This window comes from Chaetura pelagica, unplaced genomic scaffold (assembly GCF_000747805.2).
Source record: "Chaetura pelagica isolate M959 unplaced genomic scaffold, ChaPel_1.0 scaffold128, whole genome shotgun sequence".
In the NCBI taxonomy this organism is placed as follows: Eukaryota; Metazoa; Chordata; class Aves; order Apodiformes; family Apodidae; genus Chaetura; species Chaetura pelagica.
Genome location: NW_009954302.1, coordinates 1,302,158 through 1,314,257, shown reverse-complemented (window position 1 = coordinate 1,314,257; position 12,100 = coordinate 1,302,158). Strand labels below are relative to the sequence as shown.

At 39.9% G+C, this 12,100-nt stretch overlaps 1 protein-coding gene across 1 annotated transcript in view; it reads right to left on the bottom strand.

Annotated features, from left to right (window-relative positions):
- The window catches only part of PREP (prolyl endopeptidase), a 159,364-nt gene that overhangs the window by 44,974 nt on the left and 102,290 nt on the right, over positions 1-12,100 (bottom strand). Inside the window, exons 7-8 of the mRNA XM_010003868.1 lie at positions 10,771-10,876; positions 352-543 (exon numbers count right to left, since the gene is read on the bottom strand). Of these exons, the coding sequence (XP_010002170.1) occupies positions 352-543; positions 10,771-10,876 (298 nt within the window). The remainder of the gene's footprint in view (positions 1-351; positions 544-10,770; positions 10,877-12,100) is intronic.

Sequence of the window (12,100 nt, the reverse complement as noted above, 5' to 3'; positions counted from 1 at the left end):
TTTCTGCTTACAAAATCACTCTTGCTGTAAACCCTCACTGTCAAGTAAACGTTTACTACACTGACATGAAGCAGGAAAATACTTTCCCCTCACTTCCTACAAACACAGAACAAAATCAAGGACAGATGAAGCACCTTTGTTATGGCCACACAGGACGTAAGAGAGAGAAGAGAGAGGAATGGATCCTGGATCTCTCAATTCTCAGCAGGTGTTTTAATACCAAATCCAAAATAAAGTTTAAACACAGGAACAAAATAAGAAGGTCTGCACAAGACAATTCAATAGAATCATAACTGAATGAATTTGAAAGAAAGCAGAATAGAATGTCTTTTACTTGACATGAACTCTTACCTAGAACATCTTTTTCATGTTCAGGGACAAGAACTTTCCACTTGGATTCCTCTGGGTCACTGAAGTCAATGTTGATCAACCGGTAATTTGGAGAATGTCTGTTTGTCTTGAAGGTGAACACGGATCCTTCATTGGTGACGTACTCATATTCAGCCTCAAAGTTATCTATCAGCTTCACCCACTGAAGAATTCCTGCAAAAAAACCAATAGAATATAAACTCTTCACCTCCTGACAAAATGTTTTAACACCTGAGGGAAAGGTTTTTCCTGACAGTTGCTGGAGGCTCTTTCTCCAACGGCACCAGTGATGAGAAGAGGTTCAGCTGTGAAAAGGGCTGAATATGTACTAAGTATTAAGAACTCACAAGGAATTGTCCAGATTAATAGGCTGCAATGAAAAACTGCCAGCTCACAGACATGTTAACATATTGGCTTTGAGGAACTTCTAGTAAAATACACACAGAACACTGACAGAAAGCTCAGATGTTGGCTACAGAGGTGCTTCTACCTCAGCAACGCTGGCTGAGAAGGGTGAGGGAGGTGATTCTGCCCCTCTGCTCTGCTCTGGTGAGGCTGTCCCTGGAGTGTTGTGTCTAGCTCTGGAGCCCTCAGGACAGGAAAGACATGGACCTATTGGAGAGGGTCCAGAGAAGGACCACAAAGATGATCAAAGGGTTGGAGCAGCTCTGCTATGAAGACTGAGGGAGCTAGGGCTGTTCAACCTGGAGAAGATCCCAGGGAGACCTGAGAGCACCTTCCAGTGCCTGAAGGGGCTCCAGGAAAGCTGGGGAGGGACTTGGGACAAGGGCTTGTAGTGAAAGGACAAGGGAGAATGGATTAAAACTGGAGGAGGGGAGATTGAGATGAGACATGAGGAAGAAATTCTTGAGTGTGAGGGTGGTGAGACCCTGGCCCAGGTTGCCCAGGGAAGCTGTGGAAGCCCCATCCCTGGAAGTGTTGAAGGGCAGGTTGGATGGGGCTTGTGCAGCCTGGTCTGGTGGGAGGTGTCCCTGCTCATAGCAGGGGAGTTGGATCCTGATGATCTTGAAGGTCCCTTCCAACCTTCACCATTCTATGATTCTATGAGAACATCAGGTTTTTGCTGGTGGAACTCACAAGCCCCTGCTCCTACAGACTATTTTGAATGGGGGCTGGCAAATGAGTCAAGGGATTCTGCACTAAGCTCTGAAGCTCAATTTTAATAGCTTTAAAAATATATAATTGTAATTTTTTTTTTTCCTTTCTGCAAAAAATGTTACTTTTTCTTCAAGTGGAAAGTTTTTCCTTCTCCTGAGAAGCCCATAGCTTCCCACTGAATAGAAATGAGTACAATGAACTTCAATATCAGGAGTCTCCCTGTTAATTCAGAAACCACATTCCTGAAGTACTGTTCTGCAGAAGCTTGTCATCACCAACAGACAGTTAACTTCTGGGTTTACAAAGCATGAAACTACATTTTCTCTATGAACCTTCCAGAATATCACACACCCTAACAGAAGTTCACTTCTCTCAACATTGAGTGCCTTAGTCTCCTCACTCTTTATCAACAGTCTCAGTCTCTGGTGCAACCTGGAGTTGGGACTGAAAGACTCCACTACTTTTTATTCACATTTTACAATAGGTTTAGAGGCTAATGGAAAGAAAAAGAAGAAAGGCTAGATCAGATATGTAATATGCTTGTTGTATTTGCAACCCAACCTATTACTATTATAAGGATTACACATTAGCTTTGCTGAAAAATCAAAATCCTTATTGAGATGTGAAATTAAGAGCTTTTATACATTGAAACAACATTTGGCCCACTCTCTGCCTCTTTCCTGAAACTAAAGGTTGGGTCTTTGCTTTTCAGTATAAGCAAATCAACCGTGCATCAATCTGTTCATGAAACTTTATAATGTAATGTTTGCATCAATAAAAAAGCTCATCAGCTTATTTTACAATATTAAAAGCTGAGCAAAATAATGGAAGTAGATCATAGCTGACCTGTAATTACTGTAAGTTTAAAAAAAGAACAGAATAATTGAGGAAGCAGTGAGATGGCTAAGGTCATTTGAAACCCATTAAATGTAATAAGAGAGTATAGCCAGGCCTAGTACATTCATCAAACTCATAGCTCTTAATTGCTGTTTTGGTTTAAGGAAAACTTCCCTGTCTCTTCATGCAAAATGATAGATCAGCCAATTAAAACCTACTTTTAATATTGTTGTAATACAAACTTCCCAAACAATCCAGTCAACTTAGTATCATGCTTCTGAATAAATCAATTGCACGTTAAGTCCTGATTTTTGCTGAAATCCGAAGTTTTGTCCTCAAGAGATTTAATGGTGAAGAAAAATCCTGCTCAGTCCCTCCAGGTGCCCAAGGTTCTATTGAGAAAACGTGCTTTGATGGCCAGTAAAGCAAAGAAAATCCAGCCCACAGCAAACTCTGATACACACCAGTGAAACAAATGTTTAAAAGACTTCAAGCCACATGCACAAGTGTTTTTGTAAATAAAAGCTTAACTGCAGTGTAACATCACAGCAATATTGGAACATTTGTATTTTGGTATCTGACAGAATGAAACCACCATTTGAAAGAGGAACAAGGCTTCATAAAAACGAATCCCCAGACTGTTGAAAAAAAACCCCACTTTTTAAATGGTAAATGTGCACAATAACTGCAGTCTCCATGACTGCAACAAAAGTTGGATTCCGTGAAGAAAAATGACAGCAATGTGACATTAGGGATTTACATTGCTGTCTTGCAACTCATTCATCCACTCCCAAATCAACAGCTAGTAAAGCAGCAAAATGACTGATATTCTACAGGGACACTCTAAATTGTTATTACAAAATCAAGAGCATTCATCTTGTTAAAGTGGATGTTACGTAGTTCTTAGAAGACAAATATTGCAGATCAATTATCTCTAAACCACTGTATCAATGAAGTGGTTAAATATCACAGAATGGTTTGACTTGGAAGGAACTTTCAAGATCATCTAGTTCCAACCCCCTGCATGGGCAGAGACACCTCCCACCAGACCAGGTTGCTCAGAGCCCCATCCAACCTGCCCTTCAACACTGCCAGGGATGGGGCAGCCACAGCTTCCCTGGGCAACCTGGGCCAGGCTCTCACCACCCTCATACTACACAATTTTCTCCTAATTTCGAACCTAAATCTCACAAACACAAACAAACAAAAGGGTAGGAGTAAATATGTTGACTGACAGAAGTTTATAACCTGCCAAAGTAACAATTACGTTGACAAGCAGATGAAAATCTTTAGTCTTCACCACTGCTACTCATACCAGTAATCAGTTTAAATGCACAAGGTGGCACAGTTAAGGGTGAAGTCACCATGCTGAAAGTATCTGAGTTTTCACACAGAAGCACATTTTCATTGCTGAATCCTGGCTCACTAAAGAAAGTCAGATCCAGCCAACATCTATTTAACAGATCTCTCAAACCCTGAAAATCCAGATGTTCAAAGGCTTCCAGATTTCAAGCAACCTCTATGAGAGGAGATTTTGAAAACCAGGCATTCTCCCTGGAGTTTGTCACAGTACTAATCCACAATACTTTTTATGTCTAACAGAAGATGATCTCCTGCTATAGAGTGTGCTTCAAATTGGAAGAGACTGCTTGAAGTGGCAGGCTCACAACATACCCTGGGAAATGAAAGGCAGAGCACAGCTCTTCACTCAAACATCTACTTCCACATCAGGATTTAATTTCTTTTTGAATCATGCAAAACTCAAGCCTGCTTTCAAGGTCTTGCTCTAACCCATGCAGCTATGTAAAAGAACTCATGGGTTTTCTGCCTCTTTCTTCTTCACAGCCACAAATACTTAATTAAGAGTCTCACTTTGGTCTCCAAAGGCAAGAGAGATTTTCATACAACATGGACTATCTTTGAAAGTGAGATGTCTTCATCTCCTGGGACCGAGCACCTGGGGGGAGGGAATTCTGGAGAGGAGATATTAAGATTTCCCTGAAAGGAATCCAACCTTCTGTTTGTACTGAGAGGGCTCTCAGCACCACTCATCCTGCAGATGATGATTACTCAGTGATATGGAAAGTTAACAGATCTGCAATTTAAAAAATAAACAAATGGAAGGAGAAAGTATTTATTGAGTTAAAAAGTTCAGATATGTCAAGATATATCGAAGATTAGCCCAGAAGAAAGAAATCAAGCATTTTATGAGCAGAGATTTCTCCACTAGTTTCAAGGCTTCGACTTTACTTCCATTGGGATGATCACTCAGAACAGAATAGGTTTTGCTTTGTTTTGAGAGTTATAGCTTCTGTCCTCATGCAGCAGAAGACAGCAACAGAAAAATAGGAACCAAAGGTGATCTCTCTCTCACGCACTACACTTCCTCCAATATAAACAACAAAGCACAAATACATAATTCTAAAAAATAACTTCATTGTGAGTACTATTCCTAAATGTAATGTCCAGTCAGACACTAGCAGCATGAAGATCTCCTTGCTCAAATTAACTGCAAGCTATTTAATTTTCTTGCTAATGATTTTCTTCCAATTAAAAAAGAAGGACACTGAAAGCAAAACTCTTTGGAATTGCCACTGAAGGGATATGAATCTGTTTTCTTAAAAGTAAACACTATTATTGAGACTCTCACATCTCTTCCAAGACAGAAATGATTTTTTTCTCCCTCTTTGTTAGGGAACTAGGATATCATGGCTTTGTTTCAGTACTGATTTTTGAAAAAAAAAAGTATTTTGTAAAGTTCCTTCAATCACAGAAAAGTCTTAAAAAAAATAAAATTGAACACTTTCCTTCCCACCACACTCCACTTTCTAGCTGAAGTCTTTCTCCTTTTGTTAATTTCCATTATAAAGGTTTTGATCCACCTTTTCAGGCTATGCAGCACACACTGACTCATTCCTTTGATGTTACTCTATATAGCACTGTTCATTGCTTTTTATTTATTTTAGTTGTGGTTGTTTTTTTCCCCTAAAAAGCCTTATAAATTGCAAGACCATACTAAAATACAAAAGGCCAGATAAGCCTGTTTTTAACAGGAAGTGGACAAACATCACCTTTGTTTCTCCATCTGCCCTCAAGCCACACAGATGCTTGTGGGGAACAAAAGAACAACCTTCTAACCACAGGAATAGAAAAGAAATTCTTATGGCTGATAACTCTGCTCTTCTTGCAACTTGTCTCTGCCAGCCTAGTACAAAGCAGCTCCAGCTGACAATGACTAAGCAACCAATAAGCTGTGAACTTCAGTTTTTGCACTATTTTTATTGCATCTTTCCAAGCCAGTGGTTCTCCAACATTTCACCCTAGCTCTTCTTCTGGTGTCTGTGTCTTCCTACCACCTCCCACTGTTGCCACCAGCCACAAACTGCCAATCTCCAAGCAGCCCAGCACCCAAGCATAAGAACCCCTACCACTGTCCTCTCTCCTCAGACACCTTACTCCAATTTACACAAACCTGTGCTTAGCTTCTAGCCAGTGCAATCCCTTCCAATCCAACAACCCAGGCTGTGGTTTCCAGCCAGCCATCCCTCTCAACTTTTGCATTCCAGAAGCCACAGCATCCTTTTACAGTTTCTGTGTGCCCAGAGGTTAAATGAGAGCTACCTCTTCTCTTCCCCTCGCTGCCTTATATCCCTCCTTTTTCCCTCTCTGTTCTCAAGTTCAGCTCTCCCAGGAAGAGTAAAGTGGGGCTCTGCCCAGAGCTCTGACTCAGTGATTCATAAATCACCTCTACCGTGCTCACAACAAAAAGATCTTGACTTTTTTATTAGGCTTTCTAGCTGCTACCATAATATAAGAAAAAGGTCAATATTAGCCATGTCATGCTGATTGAAGTTCATAGCCAAGGCTGATTAAAGAGCTTTCATTTATTTCTTGTTGCACACCAACAGATTTGTGCTAAATCACCTCTTCCCTGCATCAAACCACATATTCAAAAGAATAGTTGAGGCTGAAAATCTAATTGAAAAGAAAATAACCTCATTTCTCCAGAAAAGGGGGGAAAAAAATTATGACCAGGCACAGCAACAGTAAGAAACATGCTACACAAAAAGCACTGCTGTTTTTTTATTTGGTTTTGAGGGGTTTTGTGGGTTTTCTTTGTAAGGTGTACACTAAGGTTTGCTAACATATAATTGCTTGATTTCTGTGTAGCCAGCAGTTTGGCTAACCTGAGGCATTTTCCAGCATACCAACAACAACAGTTAAGGAATTGATTAATCAGACAAGTTCTTGTTTGACTGGTTCAACATACAAGCAAACTTGAGTGCTTTTTTCTGGAAGACAAGTTTGATAAATGAGCTACTGAAAATTGTTCCTTACAACACAGCTTCTGGGAAAATGTGGGTGTTTGTTAAATATTTAGCATTAGGCCACTTAAAAATGTTTCTTGTAACAGTCAAAGCTTGAAAACCCTACCTGCAGTTTGGCAAGGTAGTTAGGGCAATCTGGAGTCTTGGATGAGGGACAACTTAACACGAACTTGCAGTGCTGTCCTTCCTGGCACAACACATCTTACATCTCTGCTACTGAAATGTCATAAAGCAACATTAAACTGTATTAGTTGGTTCAGTGGCTGACAAAGAGTGGTGGAACCCTGACAAGAATCCCATTGTTTTAGTTTTCCCTAATCTTTCTAAACTCCACACCATAAGCAACCAAAGAGGCAAGGCCTCTTTGACCAGTGACCTCAGTGACCAGTGATAGGACAAGAGGAAATGGGGTCAAGTTGCAGCAGGGGAGGTTCAGATTGGATATTAGGAACAATTTATTCACAGAAGGAGTGGTAAAGTCTTGGAACAGGCTGACCAGGGAGGGGGTGGAGGCACCATCCTTGGAGGTGTTAAAAAAATGGGTGGATGTGGTGTTTCGGGAGATGGTTTAGTTGTTAGGGGTTGTAGGGTGGATAGTTGGACTTGATGATCTTGAAGGTCTTTTCCAACCTTGATGATTCTATGAAGGAAAAAAGCTCTCATATCCACAGCTACTTGAAGCAGAGTATAGCAAGGGAGTTCACCCAAAAGCTTGAAGAGCAGCCCAGCTGTCTTCTCCCAGTGGTGTCTTCTCCCAATATTGTCTTGCCACAATATCATTAATTATGCCCACAGGTATCTAGTCTTAAGGAATGGAATATTTTTATAACACTTTGATATGAGCCAATAAAAGCTTTTTTTTTTTTTTTTTTTTTTTTTAAATTGTATTTGGTTAAGTTAGTTGTAAACATAAAATTCTACTTGGCAAACCCGGTCGTTTCTAACAAACAAGAGTTTTGCAGTAAAAACTAAGCCACAAAATGGGTTAACCTGGTGGGATTCACAAGATGCACAGGGCAGCAGGGGAAACAATATCCCTCAAACCTCTTATCCTTTCAGACTGATTTCAAATCCTCATTAAAAATAGCTATGTATTTGTCATAAGTCACTTAGCATAGTGATTTTTTTCTATTCTAAAAAGAAGCATTCTTGGCACAAATAGCTCACAATGGCCCACTTAAAAACCTAGCAAACAACCTGAATATTTGCAGAGGAAAATGACTCAGTTTGTACACAGGATAAAGACTGTAAAGTGGGAAAGGGAAACATGAAGAACATTTTAGCTAGCCTGAGAAGGAGAAAAGATGCCCACATGCTTCCTGTAATGTTTGTGGAAAGAAAACAGAAACACTGCTGTGTACAATATCTTCCAGTGAAAAAAACTGACAAGGATTATGACAGAAAATGGCACTAAAAATTCAATTTAACCTATGGCTGTTGGCAACATATTGTAAGTAATCACATACAGTAATGGGGGAAGGGCTATCTGACATACTTAAGGTTTCAAGTATAGAAATAAGCCTGTCAAATCCTTTCAATTTCTTAAACATTTAGATATAGTTACTCCCATTTATTAGATGTGATCTCTACTTAGTCAAGATGATTTCCCGCCCAACACAGAGCAAGTTAACTTCCACTGGTCCACAGCCACTGAAACACATCAAGAATCAAGGAATGCAGAAGAAAACTGCCCTCAGTACAGCAGAGCTAGTAAAATGTGATGCTTGCACCAGTCTTTAGTGATACCTTTATCTCCTCACATGGCTTGTAACACAGTTCATCCACTGCAGGAAGTTAATGAAATGCATCAAGATTAATACAGCATTAATGAAGTGGTAAATATTGGGCAAACCACGTTTCACAAGAAGACAACTTGTGAGCAAGTTAAGCCAGAAGTTCCCTCTACATCAAAGCAATTTACTTTGGATTGGTTGACACCTACAATACTGTACTGAAATTCACAGAAGTGACAGAGGTCCCAGAAGATTATTTCCACAAAGAACATGTTTTCCCCAAGTACTTAAAATGTCAGATTACCACTTGATTAAAATATATGTAATATCTAAGGTAAAGAACTTCAGCTCAAGGCTAAGTATGGAGTGAATACAAAACTTCCTTCCAAAAGAGAACATTTACAGTCAAAGCAAAGGCAGTAGGTGTTCTCCACACTATGCCATTATAGAAAAAACAACACCTCCTTGAGAATCTTGTGATACCTCAGAGGTAGCTACCTCTTGATCCTGGAGTGCCTACCTCTCCTGTTGTTTCAACCTGGTTCCTCAACAAGGTTTCAACCTGATCACCTCAACACTGCCTAATTTCAGTAGCTTAGTGAGCAGGCTACCACATATTCTTTCCTGTGGTCTCTGTCTCTGTTTTAATTTTATAGGATGGAAACACAGCTGATGACTGCAGGTTCCATAGGGTAGCAACGAATGTGAAATTCTGATTCGCCAGAGAGGGAGAGCAGTGATAGAACAAGGGATAATGGTTTTAAACTGAAAGAAGGGAGATTTCGGTTACACATCAGGAAGAAATTCTTCACCATGAGGGCAATAAGGCATTGGAACAGGTTGCCTAGGGAGGTTGTGGCTGCCCCATCCCTGGAGGTGTTCAAGGGCAGGTTGGGTGAGGCTTGTAAGGGTGAGGTCCCTGGTCATGGCAGGGAGGTTAGAACCTGACGATCTTTAAGGTCCCTTCCAACCTTAACCACTCTATGATTCTATGAAATATTTCAGCGTTGTAACATCCAGATCATGCTACAGTTCTATCCAATTAGGAACAAAACCTGGAAAAATACATTAGGTTCCTTATTTGTAAGGCCCAGTAGAGTAATCCTCCTTCAACTGGTCATGTGATCAAAGACAACTTCCACTCTTGCAAAGAGAAGCATGACATTCTGTGAAGAAATGGAAATCCTTCCAAACAACAAAGATAACTAAAGGTAAATGAGATGAAACCTAGGTCAGGCACCTTGAAACAATGAGGCAGTTTAGCATCACTGCCTACCTAACTCTTAGGCAGAAAACAAGACCAGTGGGGTAAAACAAAGCTTAAAGGAGCTGCAAAAAATCCCAGCAGCATCTGAGATGAGAGATAAGAGGAACAGCTACAATACTATTCTGCTGCTTTGGAAAGCAAGGCATTGTTCCTACTGCTTACAGACTATTAGCAAAAAGGGATGAACTTTGTATTACATTCTGTTCCAGCTTTTGCTGACTTTTACAGAACTACACATCCCATATAGCAGAGTCACTATCAGTTCTAACCATGCTCATAAGCCTTGAATATTCTATTTATGGGCAAGAGAACAAGTTCCTTGAGATCCTTTATTTAACATGGAGCCACTGAAGTATTTATTCGGTTTCTGAAGTTTTTGAAGACAGAACCACAACAACAACAACAAAAGCTAAGTTGTTTTCTATGCAAACGACATATTGAGGAAAAGATTTCAGTAATACATAGTCTGGAAATATAAATCCACCAATCATTACAACAACTAACAATGCCAACTATCCACAAGAGCCATATGGAACAAAGCACCACAGTTTCAGCCTGTACCATTAAGGCTAAAAAGCCAAATGCTAATCCAACTAGAAGGCAAGGAAGGAGCATTTCATGAATGTGCATTTGAAATATGAGTAGGTACTTTTACTGTAATAATAATGATGCTACAAAGCAAAGTTTTATCACTAAAATATTAGAAGATTTTTGATTGCTTTCTAGTACTATATAGAGAAAGAAATAATGTTACCTATAACCAGGTACTTTTTTACAAAGGGGTCCCTTAGTGCTTGAAGGGAGACACGTGAATTTTTTAAATGTAAAAAAATTAAACATGGAGAAGTACTAGTGGTGTAGAAAGAAATGCAACATACACTGGTAAGGCTGCTTGTATTATCTTTTTTTTTCTTGTGACCTTTTAAAATACTAAACTAAGAATGGAGCTTTCCATCTGCTGATATAAATAATACAAAATTAAATGCTAGTAGAAGTGGTGCATATCTCCTCATAATATCTGCATTAGAAAAAAAGAGGTTAAACAATGCACATTTAAATACATGTATTTTTTGTGTCTTAAAATGAAGCAAAACTTAGAAAGCAACAAAACACAGACCTGATATACCCTGAGACTCTTTCTGTAGATCACAGTACCACAGTCTGTTCACTGGATCACACCCTTCTCGGATCGACAGCAAGACGTACCGACCATCATCTGATACCTGCAAGAAGTTACAGAAAAAGCCAAGACAATTTATCTGGAACAAAAAATCCAAGTTGAAAAGTTTGTCCCTAAACTCTTAGCAAAAAAATAAACCGATGCTACAATTAGTAGCTGAGTGAGCGGATGTGTATGGAATGTGAGAACTCACCAAGACCCCACAGTCATCGTTTATATTAACAAACAATATTATGGTCTGCTGACATTTCAGGAAATCAAAACCAAACAGCATTATCTATTTATTTCCATCGTGGACTAAAAAAAAAAAAGAAGTATTCCAGCTAAAAAGGTGTCTAAATGTGTCAGGGTGGATATCAGCTCCATTGTGGACATCCATGGGCTGCAGAAGGACAGCCTGCTTCATCATGGTCTTCTCCGTGGGCTGCAGAGGAATCTCTGCTCTGGCACCTGAAGCACCTCCTCTCCCTCCTTGAGTGACCTTGGTATCTGTGCAGGGTTGTTTCACTCACATATTATCTCTCTTGTCTCACAGCTGCTGTGAGAGGTTTTTGCAGTTTCTTAAGTATGTTATCACAGAGGTGCTACCAGCATCGTTGGCAGACGTGGCTTTTGGGCAGTGGTGGGTCCAAACTGGGAGTCAGTGTGTCTGATAAGGGAGAAGCTCTGGCCTCTTCTCAGAAAACTCATCCTTGCAGCACTCCCCTGTCCTGGTACCAAAACCCTGTCACATAAACCCAACACAACAAATAATGTAACCTGACACTTTAGTAACAAAGAAAGGACTCAGTATAAACAGTCTAAAACCTGCTGGCAAGAAGAAAACATCATCAACAACAAGAAAACCCTAAAAAACCACCCACCCACTGAAAGCACAAGCCACATAAAAAATATCTCCCAATCAAGGCCTTCAACCTGGAGAACTTTAATTGAATCCATTATATTGACTATAAAGCACTGTTCAGTCCTGTGATCAACTGAATTGCCAGGATCCTCCTGACCTCTACTACTCAAAAATAGTACTCCTGTATCAATTAAAACATAGCTTTGTGTAGCTCAACAGAAATTGTTGAAAAAAACCCTAAGAGGCAGCCACATCTGGTCATTTAGGTGTCTTGTTTCTCTCTAGACACTGACTATATTGTCAGCATTCAAATCAAATGTTAAATTGTGTAAGAGTATTCACTAACTTGGCCATCTTTGTATAAGACTCAAGCTCCCTAGATTCCTAGAATGGATAGGGATGGAAAGGACCTTACAGTACATC